Source organism: Mustela lutreola, chromosome X, assembly GCF_030435805.1.
Source record: "Mustela lutreola isolate mMusLut2 chromosome X, mMusLut2.pri, whole genome shotgun sequence".
NCBI lineage: Eukaryota > Metazoa > Chordata > Mammalia > Carnivora > Mustelidae > Mustela > Mustela lutreola.
The window spans coordinates 85904424-85918639 of record NC_081308.1 but is presented as its reverse complement, the minus strand read 5'-3'; the positions used below and the strand labels follow the sequence as shown (position 1 = coordinate 85918639).

At 42.5% G+C, this 14216-nt stretch overlaps 1 protein-coding gene across 1 annotated transcript; it reads right to left on the bottom strand.

Annotated features, from left to right (window-relative positions):
* Positions 1 to 841: 841 nt before the first annotated feature.
* On the bottom strand, positions 842 to 13637 carry ARL13A (ADP ribosylation factor like GTPase 13A). The gene is made up of 10 exons (XM_059158078.1): positions 13504 to 13637; positions 11615 to 11687; positions 11163 to 11233; positions 5425 to 5674; positions 4363 to 4468; positions 3660 to 3847; positions 2950 to 3040; positions 2674 to 2851; positions 1174 to 1260; positions 842 to 958 (listed from the first exon to the last, which is right to left on the bottom strand). Exons 2-10 carry the CDS (start codon positions 11671 to 11673, stop codon positions 951 to 953), a joined length of 1038 nt encoding a protein of 345 aa, XP_059014061.1. The 5' UTR covers positions 11674 to 11687; positions 13504 to 13637; the 3' UTR covers positions 842 to 950.
* Between the last annotated feature and the right edge of the window lie 579 nt (positions 13638 to 14216).

Here is a 14216-nt window from a genome sequence, read left to right as displayed (position 1 = left end):
TCAAATCCCTGCTCTGCTTCTTACAGGGTGTGGGACCTCAGGCAAGTCATTTAATTTGTCTGCTCCTTAGCTCCTGCATTTGGGAAAATGCAGGTGGGTCTACCGCCCACCCTTAAGGATTGTTGTGCATAAGATGATGAATGTGAAGAACTTAGGCCTGTGCCTAAGGCCTGAGGTCCAGAAGGCACCCGATCAATGTGGTGAAAGTAATAGTTGTAGGAATAGTAAATACTACCACCACCTTCCTTGGGATTATCAGAGGGTTGAATGTGTACAAGCTCATACAGCATTTGCATACCTAACCCAAGTGTTGGGAGAGGCAGCCATTGCCGTTTCTTGGAGCAATAGTGAGGGAATTGTTGTCACAGGCTCCACAGACTATGGCTGGGCATTTAAAACCAAGATGTGTTTTTGTTTTTGTTTTTTTCTGGAGGCATGACAAAATGATTCAGCAGGACACAGTTCTCAGCAGCGAAGTTCTATTTATTTCTACCAGTCCCCTTACACCCAAGAACCTCAGGGGCGGAGAATGGAATTCTAACCTGACCCTTTACTTCTAAGGCTCAATTTCAGTTGGTCACCCATGACTTATTGTTCATGGGCTTCATGAGGAGCACCCAGGGGCAGAGACGTGACATCTCTGTTCTTCTTTGCCAAAAGTCATCTTCGTTCTCAAATGGATGCCGCCTAACTTTTCTTGAGCCTCTTGGGGCAGGTGTAAGCTTCACTTGACAGATGGTAGGAACAATGGGAGTCCACAGGGATGTGATGTTAAAGTAGGTAAACTTGTAGGTAGGGGGGACTTTAGTGGTATTAACAAATAGAAAAAAAAAAAAACAAATAGAAATGAAAAAACTGAGCAGTCCTGATGGTTCTTAGAGATGAGCCTATTTACTGAGGGAATGATAGGAGATTTTTTTTTCCCCTCCATTTTTCTCTTTTGTACTCTGTTAAAAGTCTGATAAGAGAAAGAAAACAGTGAGTCACTGCAAAGTGAAGCTAAGCACCAGGTTTCCTGTCCTTCCCAGATCACTCCCGGTTGGGAGGGTGTTGGCCCCTACACCCTACAGTGGTGTAGACAGCATCCCTCCAGACACCTGCCCTCTGCCCTGGCCTCATACTTTCAATCAGTCTTGCCCTCTTCCCTCTCCCCTTCATATAAGGAATACTAACCACAGGATCCAAAGGCTTCTTCACAGGGATTTTCCAGTAACATCTCTTCTGTGTCCCATGTCTCCAGTATTTTTTTTGCCTTGGGTTCTGAGATTATAGAAATGAAAAATGAATTTCAGTTTTAGACAGAGATTTAGGGGTAATTCCTCACATCTAGAAAAACACTTCCTCTGCATGTCTACCAGATTTCTTCCATTCAGCTCTCATTCTCACCCCTTGTCCCCGGAGCAGTACCTTTCTCCTTCTCAGTGGCCCTGGCCAAGGCTAGGCCCCTCTGTATGGGTAGAACAACCCAAGGCTTTGGCGTGGCCTGAAGGGCTAGATCCCTTGGAGAGCAGAGGTGACATAATATTGACAGTTGACCATCATGGACAGTGGGGTCCCAAGAAACACTGGAAAGGAGTGGCCATTAACAACAATGGGCCTTCAAGGTCTCACAGGGTTTTTTTTTTTTTTTTTTTAATGCCTTTATTGTTTTGGGAATGATTGTATATGCTTATTAGAAAAACTAGAATTTCCAAAAAACCATACATCCAGAGAAAGTCACCTAGGCCTTTTACTCCTCAAAATCACCTAGTATCTCACCCCTAGATAAAACCACTGCTGTTTTGATGATTTCCCTTCATATATTTTGTGCATGTGTACATATCATGCTGAACATGCTAGACTGATTTACCATTTTCTCTAGCAAAATATCAGGCTATGGAAAACTTTCCATGTCAGTAAATATTATGCCAATAATATTATGTCAACATTATGCCTTGTAATGTCTGCATAGTATTCGATTGTATGAATGCACCATAATTTATTTAGCCATTTCCCACTATTAGTCCTTTAGCTTGTTTCCAACTTTTAGCTGTTGTACACAATATTGGGTTTCCACATTTTTAAAAAATATTTTATTTATTTATTTGACAGATCACAAGTAGGCAGAGAGGCAGGTAGAGAGAGAGAGAGGAGGAAGCAGGCTCCCTGCTGAGCAGAGAGCCCGACACGAGGCTCGATCCCAGGATCCCAGGACCACGACCAGAGCCAAAGGCAGAGGCCTTAACCCCCACTGAGCCACCCAGGCACCCAGGTTTCCACATTTTTAATGTGGAATACACACACACAACTTTAAGTGGAATGTGTGTATATGTATATGTATACACACATACACATACATACATATTGAGATAGGGAGACAGACAACCAAACTACTCACCATAAAGTTTGTATCAATTTGTACTTCCACCACTGGAAATCATAACCTTTAAGATAACCTGATAGCTGTGCAAAGATCTTGTGTCAGCCAGTGCTGGAGTGCTGGGAGATCTTACTGGGCTACCAGAGGGTAGTCCCCAAGCACACTCCCTCTACCTCACCTGCTTCTTCTACCCACCAACCTTAGTATGAGAAAAGAGTTTCCAACTCAAAATAGGAATACTCTTTTATAAATTATGAGAGAAGGCCTATATTTTCTTTTCTATCTTTTCTGACTAACCACTGGTCCAGCTTTACCTTCAAAAAGATCATTGACAATTGGAGCTGGGGGCTGCAAGTCATCACTTTGATTGTAGCAAAGCTCAGTAGTGTTCCGAGTTTTGTTTCCTCCAGAACATTCACCTTCCTCCATGGGTTCATCTAAAGCAAACGTTACTGATATATTCTTTTTAGGCCTTAATCTTATACCTTCTTTCTGTACAGCAAGAAGATGGAGGGGAGAAAAAAGTCAGTTTTTGCTCTAACAGTTCAGGGATTGGTCCCTGGGGCAGTAATATTTAAAGAGCCACTTACCTGTAGGATTGGCTTTAGGGGCCTAACTTCCACTGAGTGTTGTCCTAGATGATGTCTTTTTTCTTTGGACAGTCCCATCCTGGTAGCAAAGCTGGGGAAGAGAGGAAAGACAGAGCAATAGCAAAATAGACACACTTCAGCCTCCTCAATTGGATGTAGCTATGACCCCATCCCTGCTATATGCCTTTGGACATTGGAGAGAAAGACAGAGCAAGAGGACATTTAGGTCTTTTATTCTTCAAAACCTTAATCAACTCCTGTTCTTCTTTTCATTTTTCTTCTTTTCCATATTCCTGTTGTCCCTCAGCTTTCCTAATTATTGGGAGGAACAGAGAACTTAAAGCAGAGAATGTAGGGTAGATTTACAACTCTTCGCCACAGAATGTTTCAATCAGCTTCTTAAGGAGCTCATGTTCTTTTCTCCTCTGTGTGGCAAACCAGGCAACAGGAACCCTGTTTTGTAGATGCTCTAATACCGATAGGTTTGGCTTTAACTTTCTACAATGCATTCCACTAACATGAGGGGAGGGGAGGTCTAACAACTTTGGAGTGTTCATGGTCATTGCCCTAGCCCCATTTGGGCCAACTGATCTGGAAACACTTGCTCAGCATAGCGCAGAATCCAAACGCCACCCAGACCTCCCTGCATACACTGAAGACTAACTCCTGCATCTGTTCTTATTAGTACACCTAATAGAGGCGCTCAGTACCTGTCTGATGAGCATCTTTCCCCAGAGCCTCTGGTGCCCTTGGAGGTTGGGATGCTCAAGGTGAGTGCCTGTTGACGAGTACACAGCTCATCATACTTATCCCCAATGGCAGCTAATAGCCAGCGCAGCCCTTCAATTATGGGCTGATGGTTCCTTCTTTGTACGTTTTTGATGGCTGAACAGGGTTCCTGTGACAGAAAGAGAAGAGAAAGGACTGGAACCCTTGAACCCAAAGTCCGAATTATTCTCAGCCAAGAGTAGAGGTACCCTATGCCTATAGAGGCTCTCAGACTTCCTAGGAGATACCCAGGACCCACCCCTGAGAAGGTAAACGAAAAGAGAAGAGTTAAGGTCCTTTAATAAAGTGATTTTGGTGTCATGTCCTGGATGCGTGACGTTGGGCAAGTCACTCATAGCCTCTGAGCCTTAGCTTTTTTGTCCATAAAATGAGGCTATTGAAACTTCCAATTGTACAGAGCTATTTTGAAGGCCTAATGAGAAAACAGATGTGAAAGTGTCTTAAGAATGCATTATTTACTGTCAGCGTTGAGTCAGAAATCATCACTGTAGATGTTGTCTGTGGGGGAGAGGCTTTGCCTGAGACCCAGCAGATGGGGCTGATTATGGAATGGGCCAGGGAATGCATCAGCTGGGCTCAAGAGGGTGAGAGGGAAGCGGGGGAAGAAGGGGAGTTGATACTTACCACTCGGCACAGGGACTTGTTCTCATTCACTAGCCTTTCTAGGAGTAGATATTCAATAATATCACAAGGTAGGAGGGCATCCTTCTTGTCTTGTTTGTTTGCCAGGCTAGAACATGGCATAGGAGAGAGGAAGGGAAGAGAAGAGGAAGAGTGTAACAGAAATTGAGGCCAAGGGCAAGCAAAGGGAAGGAGGCGGAGAACCAATTAAATCTAGTACAACTACTGTATATCCAGGATCTTGCTTTAAAAACATAAACAATGGAGGGGGGGGCATCTGGGTGGCTCAGTGGGTTAAGCCTCTGCCTTCAGTTCAGGTCATGATCCCAGGGTCCTGGGATGGAGCCCCTAGTCGGGCTCTCCGCTCAGCAGGGAGCCTGCTTTCCCCTCTCCCTCTGCCTGCCTCTCTGCCTACTTGTGCACTCGCTCGCGCTCTCTCTCTCTCTGTCAAATAAAAAAATAAATAAATAAAATCTTTAAAAAAAAAAACAAACATAACCAATGGGATGAGGCAGAAATGTTTCTAGCCAACTCTAAGTGGAGAAAAGAAGAGGACAGATAATTTGAATTCAAGATAATCCCCTGGCCTAACTTCTCTCTTCCTCTACTCTGTGCCATCAAACTTGAATTAGAATGGCTAACTGGGATATGAATAGAATTGGAGTTTTTAACACACCCTCCCAACCTCTGTTCAGGCTTGAATTGGGGGTACTAATGAGGAATGAAAAAAACAAAAAAGGAGTGGGGGAAGGGTGAGGAATGATGGGCCACCAGAATTGCCACCCTGGAATAAATGCTAGTTATATAACTCTTGGGTAGTTGGTGAGACGAGGAGTCCATTAATATCAATTATACAAAACAGGAGTTGTTTTCTGCCACCTTCTCAGGGTCAGAGACGGAAAGTGGCTTTTGAAAACTGACCCCAGAGGACTGGCCCACTTCCTTTCACTGAGTTGAAGGGAAGAGGAGGTCACACTGGGTGTGACAAAGGGACCACCCTTCCTGCCTACTTCTCTTCTGAGGATACATGGGAAAGGGGAATTGGGCACAAAAGTGTAGGCTTACAGTAGGAGAGGTTTCCCTGCCACTCTTTTATCAGCCAGCAGATGTGTCAAGATGATCTTCACTTCTTGCATGCGGCCTAAGTCACTGGAATCCAGGACAAAAACAAGTCCATGTGCCTGTGCATAGTAGTTTGGCCAGATTTCTCGGCCCTTCATGTCTCCATTCAGGTCATAGATGGAAACTTCATACTCATCCAGCAAGAGTGTAATCAGTTCAGGTTTCATACAATTGTCCATTCTACTGGGAAGTACTAGCAACCACAAAGCAAGGGAATAGAGTTAGACATAAGAATTTGGTTAGCAATGATCTGAACCTTGACCAGAGCCTGCTCTGTGGAATCCAAATGAGGCATCTTGCCATTCTGCTCACACTCATGGATTCATCTTCCTCAGCCAGCACGTGGTCATGCTACCCTTTCCTGGCTCACTAGCCTTCAGTGAATACCCACTGCTCCCAGGATAGAATACTGGCCCCTTTGCCTCCTAACCTGCCAGACCTCACTGGTCTGACAGAGCCCCTGCTACACAACCAGTTTCTGCCTCCCTCTGCTCCTTGGCTCGTGTTCTTCCCATGCCACAAGAATGCCATGCTCTGTTTTGCCCTGGGCCTTCACAACATGCTATTCCCACCGCTTAGAACACTTTCCCACTACTCTCTGTTTGCTTAGTGCCTTTAAAAAAATACATCAATTTAGGGGCATCTGGGTGGCTCAGTGTGTTGAGCCTCTACCTTCAGCTCGGGTCATGGTCTCAGGGTCCTGGGATTGAGCCCCACATTGGGCTCTCTGCTCAGCAGGGGGCCTGCTTTCCCCCTTCTCTTTGCCTGCCTCTCTGCCTACTTGTGATCTCTCTCTGTCAAATAAATAAATAAATAAAATCTTTTAAAAATATATCAGTTTAGATCGTGTTGCCTCTAGGAATTTTTCCCTAACTCACACCATCATCTGCCAGTCTAGACAAGGTGCCTTTCTTCTAGGCTTACCACTCACAGCACATATTAGTGTTATAAAGTCTATGATTTTGTTATCTGAGTTCTAAACTACAACAGGACAGGAACCCTTTCAGTTCTGTTCACCGTTGTATTCGTGATGCTGAGCACAGAAGCTGGCACATAGCTGGCAGAACAGATATTTGTTGAATGAATTTTGGTGAATGAATGAACGAACGAATGAATGAACAAGGGGCCCTTTTCTCCCAGCCTTTCTTCAAGGCCTACCTCAAGTACCACTTTTTTTTAGGAAGCCTCTCTGACCTGTCCAGTTCTCATTTCTCTCGCTCTTATTGAGCATGTGGTCTAGTGAACTGGTTCTTAACCTCATTCTGTGCGTATCCTGTCTTCCCAACTAAAATGTAAGCTCTGTCAGGGAGGGGCTCTGCATTACCTTACATATAGAAGGTACTCAAAAAATGTTTATGGTGCCTATTACTGTGGATGAAAATATGAAGTCGTCTTCCTCATCTCCTCCAAGAAACCATTCCAAACTCAGATGCATTTACTGTTTCAAGGCTATGGCCAGGGCATAGAATCCCATAGAATGTTCCATACCTCTTTCAGCCCCATAGAAATGCAGTTCAAAACGACAGTTTTATACACATTGCATTCTTTTGAACTCACAGTCCAACCTGGCTCACTCCCCACATTAGTAGTAAAATGATTTTATAGATTCTCTATACTCATACCTGGGAGTTTTAACACCAGAATCAGCAGCTTTTTATTTATATATAGTCTTAGATCTATCTATGACACTTTCCATGGGATTGCCAGAACGAGTCATTTAGCTGAGATATTAGTAAGATGCTTTCAAATCTTCGGAAATGTATGACTATACACATATTTACGTGTGTGTGTGTATAATATATATATATAATCTATATTATATTATCTATATAATATATATTATTACATTTTCATGTTAGTCAATGATCTTTTTAATTATAGTTTTCAGATAACATAGTTTTCAGTCACAACTTTGATATGGCATTTGCTATGTATTAGATTACTTAAAAATCGTTAGTAAATAGGTTGAAATTCCACAGGTAATTTTTAAATCTTATTTCCTGCATCCAGGCAAGACATTTTTTAAAAGAAATTTTTAAAAATATTTATTTATTTATTTGAGAGAGAATGAGTGAGAGAGAGCATGAGAAAGGAGAAGGTCAGAGGGAGAAGCAGACTCCCCAAGGAGCTAGGAGCCCGATGCAGGACTCGATCCTGGAAGTCTGGGATCATGACCTGAGCCAAAGGCAGTCGCTTGACCAACTGAACCACCCAGGTGCCCTAGGCAAGATTTATATCATTTTTTTCTCTGTCAGAGCAAAACATTTTCCCTAGTTTTTTTTTTTTTTTCTTTTTACTTGAAACGTTACCAGTTCCTTCCATAATGCAATCTATTGTTGGTGAACCTTAGAAGACATGAGAAGTTGTTTCCTGATAATTTAAATTTCTTTTATTTCTGCTATTAATTTGTAAACTCTCTGAGGACAGGCACTGAGTCTAATTTATCTCTACATTTTTTAAAAAGATTTTATTTATTCATTTGACAGGCAGAGATCACAAGTAGGCAGAGAGGCAGGCAGAGAGAGAGGAAGGGAAGTAGGCTCCCTGCTGAGCAGAGAGCAGGAGTCGGGGCTCAATCCCAGGACCCTGAGATCATGACCTGAGCCGAAGGCAGAGGCTTTAACCCACTCAGCCACCCAGGCTCGCCTGTATCTACATTCTTTTTTTTTTATAATTTTTTATTTTTTATAAACATATATTTTTATCCCCAGGGGTACAGGTCTGTGAATCACCAGGTTTACACACTTCACAGCACTCACCAAAGCACATACCCTCCCCAATGTCCATAATCCCACCCCCTTCTCCCAAACCCCCTCCCCCCAGCAACCCTCAGTTTGTTTTGTGAGATTAAGAGTCACTTATGATTTGTCTCCCTCCCAATCCCATCTTGTTTCATTTTAAAGCACAGTCTGTGGACTCTGATTCAGAGATACATAGAGGTGATCATGAAGTCCTACTTTATACCAAATAAATCAGAACCTCTATGTTTGGGACCAGGCATTTGCATGTTTAACTCCTATAGTGAAGAAAATCCCCAGGTGATTTTTCTGTACTTTTAAGCTTGAGACTCACAGCCTTAGAGAGCAATGAAACTCATGCCTGTTGTGTCTCAGCATCCTCTGATGTGCTTGTTAAGATTTTGTATCTGTGGGCCCACCCAGACCAAAGTGTCTGAACCTCCAGGCACCTGAGTTAATAGGTGTGAAATCCCCCCAGGTGATTCTGAGTTTAGGCTCTTAGTACTCAAAGGATCACCTGTGGAGCTTTTAAACCCTGTGACAGTAGGCCTCATTCTTTAAAGGTTTGATGCCACAGATCTGGATTGGGGCTTAAACATTTTTTTAAAAGCTCCCCAGGTAATTGAAAGCTATTGCTGGATTTGAGAGGCACTGCTCTAAATGCCCTCATTTAGGGCAGCTGCCCATGCTCATGTTTGGGTTTCTTGCCCCCATGAGACCATGCCAGGCAGAACAGTTATAGTGAATGGTGTCATTGATAATAATGGCTTATATCCCAAAAATATTTTGTAGCTGGTATCTTCAAATGTTCACACAAGTTAGAACTTGTAGATTGAAATTTCCTTCCTAGGTTATTGTTTGTTCTTGGCAATCATAAACATCTGCAGGAGCAGGGGAGGCAAGCTATTGCATTTTGGGTACTAGATTAACTCTGGTTGTCCTGCATGGCCAAAGATGGCCCTCAACAGCCTTCAGATTGTGACATCAGTGACACTTTGCTTCTTCACCATTCAAAACTATTCTTTGAATGAAGTCACAACCATCTACCTATTGGCTTAAGAAGCAGCCCCAAGGTAGTCACCAAGCACAAGGCAAGTTATACAGTAACACGTCAAATAGACTATAGGCTCTTTCCTTGAGGAATTAGAATGAAAAGCAGGCACGGTTCTCACAGACAAAATAGTACATGGCTAATTGCAAGATGAATGCTTCCCAAAGCTGGCTGGCCATCAGAAACACCTGGGAGATTTTATTTTTATTTTTTTTCTGGGGAGTTTTTAGAAAAGATAGATTCCCAGGACCCACCCAGACTGGATGGGAATCTGAGGCTGGGGCTGAGTTGGGGCTCTAAAAATTATCCCCACTTTCATCAGTAATCTTGTGACTTATCCTGGCTCCTTGATTTTCCTGCTACCCCTCACCTTTTTACCATTTCTGCCTATCAGAGAACTGGGAGAGGCAGTATGTCAAGTCTGCTGCCTATAAGGGGAAAAGACCAGGGAGGGGGAGGATGGAGAAGTTGTAAAGAGGCAGTATGTTGCCTGAGGAGAATGGGGGAGAACATTCCACAACTATTGAGTTCCTGCCCGAGGATACTAAAAGCACAGAGACTAAAAATACAGGGCTGAAAAGATCTGTTACTTCTCAAGAGGCTCACAGTCTAGGAGAAGGACTTACTATCATGCAGTGATGTCATAAGTGCAAGCTAGAAGAGGCACAGAATAGAGCAGGAGCTGAGGAAGGAGGCGCTGGGCATTAGGGATGGGGCCAAGTGTAGGCTTGTGTCTGATGGCATTTGATTAAGCAGTTAGGTAATGAAGTGGATGAATTTTTAGGTAGTGAGACAGCATGTACAGAGTGTGGGCATGTGAACTAGAATGCTATGATCATGGAGGAGTGGCAAATAATTTGTTTTGGCTTTATCAGGGGGCATATCAGAGAGGGCAAGAAAATGAAGCTGGAGAAGTCAAGGACCAAATCATGGAGGACCTTGCGTGCTGCTGAAGAATTTAAATTTTGTTTTGATCATAAAGGGGAAGCTTTGGTTTTGAGCAGGGAAGTGCCATGATCAGATTTTTGTATTAGATCCTTCAGGCAACTGTGTGCATTGAGAACTGGGGGGACAACTGGAGATGGCAAGATCAACCAGCAGGCAGTCACTGTAGTTCAAGGAGATTGATGCAGGCTTCCAGTAAACAAGTGGCAGAGGAGTCAGATGAGCCATTGCCTGTACTTTGCTGAGGGCCCAGGTTATGTAAAGCTCAGCCACATCATCACACCTCTTTTTCAGTTTTATACACTTAGATGGAGGTCATCCTATGCTGGGCTCCCTATTTGGCTGACCAGAAGTTAGATGGGTCTTTGCAACTAGAATAGTAGTTCCCTGAAATTCTGTATAACTATTGTTTGAAATGTCAAGGTATTAAACTGGAGATCTGGTATTAAGCGTGCATGCCTCTGAACTGACAACATTTCTCAAGCTCCAACCCTCTATATTAACTGTCACAAAGAGTTTCATGTTATTAAACTTCTTCATCATCCCACACTTGTCTCTGTTATCTAGACCAAATTCCACTTTAATTGAGTTCTGAAACTAGACACTGTTTGAAACATGCTATCCTTTATAATTGACTGCAGTACTTTACATAGTTTGAGCTCATTCATACTGACACTATGAGAGGACCTTCAATTAGGATGTCTTGTAAAGGGAGAGGTGACAGATATTACATAAACAGGCTAATTGTACCCGAGGACTGTGTGTGTGAGTGTGTGCGCACGTGTGTGCGTGTGAGCGCGCGAGCGTTTGCATTGGGAAGTGATTATCTTCAAAAGATGGAACCTGACGGCCATGAAGTAAGGCTAGGAAGAAAGGAATGATTATTTAATTGGCCCGTGAGGATTATAGGAAACCTAAACCAGAATATAATGCTCTTAATTCCTTACATCTTTGGAAAGCCTCCACAAGAACAGTTTTGCCTGAGTTGTCCAATCCAATGATAATGATGGTCACATTCCTGGAAATAGAAAAGAAAAATGAGCCAAAGCCTTAAAAAGCACTGTTAGTTCTTAGGGTAAACAAAGAATTCTATTCTTCATTGATGTTTGAGGCTCTGCCTATAGGAGTCTCAATGCATCTACCATAATTTTTATGGCACAGCCAAGGTGGTGGTAAGTGGCATGGGAACCCCTTCCTAAAGCCTCCAAGGATGCATTTATTCCCTGATTTACTTGCCTTATAGAATTGGCCATCCTCCCCAACCTTGCCTCCAATCTTGCAGACATTGCTTAATCACATTCCCTTACAATATATATCATGAAGATTCGTCCCTTGAGAGACTTCGGGCCAATACACTGGAGGGAATCGAATACGTCTAGAGAAATAATTGCAATATTACCTTCGTGTCTCTTCAGTTGTCTTTAGCCGAGACCAGCAAGAGGTCAGCAGCCGGAACATGATTCAGCTTGGTCCTTTAATATTAAGGGAAACAAATAAATGAAAAATCAGCCCCATTATTAACACTGAGCCTCAGTCATCTTAGGACTTCACAGGTGCTAATAAACAAAGTCTTAAGTCAGAAGTCCATAACTTCATGCTATCCAGCCTTGTCTACAAGTGTCACAGAGGGAGAAACTGGTAATTCTCAACTCCACTGGAAGGTACCTGCAAAGTGGGAGGAATTTCTTATTAAAGCAAACAACCATGGGCATGATAACACCAGTTATGGCCTGTCCCTTTAGCCATAGTTCATCAGTTAGGAATATCTCCGTTCAGTCCTGGGTGGGGATGGGGTATACAGCAAAACCTTGGAGAAGAACCAGCTTAGATTTTAAGAAGGACCTATTGGGAGACCCAAGTGACAACTATCCACTGGGCGTGGTTCTTTTATTGCTTTCTGCTTCAAATATGTATGTATTGATGACCCACTGTCATAGATTTCATGCAATTTCTAGAACTATAAGGGACCTTAGAGATCACCTAGTCTAACAGATTTCAAACATCAGTGAATATACCCCACTCTTTAAGATTCTAGGGAGCTGCATAAGCTCCCCTGGTGGTTTCAAAGTGCAATGATATTTGGAAGTGGTCACCTAAGTAAAAAGGGCAATTTAGACAATCACTTCAGTGTTTATCCATGTTGTAGTGTGAATTAGTATTTTGTTCCTTTTTCTGGTTGAATAATATTTTGCTGTGTGTATATACCACAATTTGTTTATCCATTCACCAGTTGATGGGCATTTGCATTGTTTCTACTTTTTGGATCATATGAATAATGGTGCTGGTGTTTTCAGCTCTCTTGGGTCTATACCGAGTAGTGGAATTTCTGGGTCATATGATAACTCTATGTTTAACCTTTTAAACCTTTTTGAACCTTTTGAAGATGTGTCAGACTGTTTTCCAAAGTGGCGGCAACATTTTACTCTCCCACCAGCAGTGCAGATGATTTCCACTTTCTCCACATCCTCACCAACACTTATTGTTGTCTGTTTATAGCTATCCTAGTGGGTGTGAAGTGGTATCTGATTGTGGTTTTGATTTACATTTTCCTCTTGACTAATTATACTGGATCCCAGAACTGGGGGAAGTTCCCACTGAGTTAGTGAAACACTTCAACTGATACTTCAGATGGGCTTTGCCTAGCTACCTCATGAGCACAGGGCATGTCCAATTTATCAGTGGATAACGTAACAAGGTTCTGCAGAGTCAGTCCCTATTTTGGAGAATTGCCATTTCCAAATAGGGACTCACAGTTCATAGCACTACTTAGAGTACAGTTTATTCCCTAGGAAAATCGTTTGGTTCCCCATAAGGACCTCCTGGAGAATGGCTGTGGCTTATGCCTGATGAAAACGAAACCTTATATATGGCTTGTGATCAAATCCAGCCTTATTCCCACTTTGCTCCCGAAGCTGAAAAGACCTGGAGACTGAAAACACCAGAGCCTAATTATCTGGGTTCTGCAATAGCCATCTCCCTTTGAAATGAGACCAGTAGCAGCTTCATGTCTATGTCCTGATAACTGGCCAAGGTTCCTAGCTTGATCTCAGGTTCTCTGTACTTGTTAGTGTCACCAAGAAAAGTCAAACCGACATCACACAAGTCTTTCCTCAAGACCTCTAAAGAAGGTTAAATAGGATAACTGAGGAGGAAAACAACTGAGCCAGGGTTTAGTGGCTCATTTCTTTCATTTCCAGTGTCTTTCCTAAGTATCCTGGGATGAAATCACCTAAATTAAGCCTTCATATCTCTTTTCTGTAAATAGAGATAATGATATATTTTGCTTACCTTGAGGTGGTTAATTACTTATCTGATTAGAAGTTGGTTCTTTTTGGATGAAAGACATAAGATATGTAGAGTAATAGGAAGGTGTGTTGAGCTTTCTAGGCTTCTTGCCAGATTAATACAGCTCAGTTGCCTGCTTGTGAAGGGTATGGCGATGGCCTAACAATGGCTGTCAAGGCTCTGACATATCTATGGCAACTACTGCCTAGTTCATAGCAACCAAACCCACATCTTCCTACCTTACATGATTACAGCTAATTACTAAATGAACTTTTAGTCATCATAGTTTTTTTCCAGTTTACAAAGTATTTATATATATTATACAAAGTGTTTTTTATACAAAGTAGATCTTTATTTATATAGAACTTAGTATGTGTCAGCCCTCATGTAAGTACATTATACATATTAACTCATTAATCCTTATTACAACATTGACAAAAAGTGGGGGCTGTCATTCCTACTTTTTGTAGATGAGGTTCACAACGAGATTAAATAATATTCCCAGGGCTACCCAGCTAGTACGTGATAAAGCCAGAATCCAAACCTGGGTGTTCCAGCTTTAGAACCTGTATATTAGGTTAAGGGTCTCACAGGCTGTGTGAATGAGATGCTCTCAGGGACCACAGAAACTGCATCTGCTCTGGGCCTCTTTGTCTCTTCTGGCCAAACTGTTTTTTTACTTACTCTGTTTTTGGTGAACTTTTAAAAAGTAAACT

Bases quoted from the DNA above. Each gene is read 5' to 3' on its own strand.
- ARL13A (XM_059158078.1), bottom strand. From the start codon at position 11,673: ATGTTCCGGCTGCTGACCTCTTGCTGGTCTCGGCTAAAGACAACTGAA. The intron at 3,848-4,362 runs GTAAGTATCAAC...TTTCTGTCACAG, and splicing joins ACAAGTCCCTGTGCCGAGTG to GAACCCTGTTCAGCCATCAA. The intron at 3,041-3,659 runs GTACTGAGCGCC...TCTCTTCCCCAG, and splicing joins GAAAGATGCTCATCAGACAG to CTTTGCTACCAGGATGGGAC.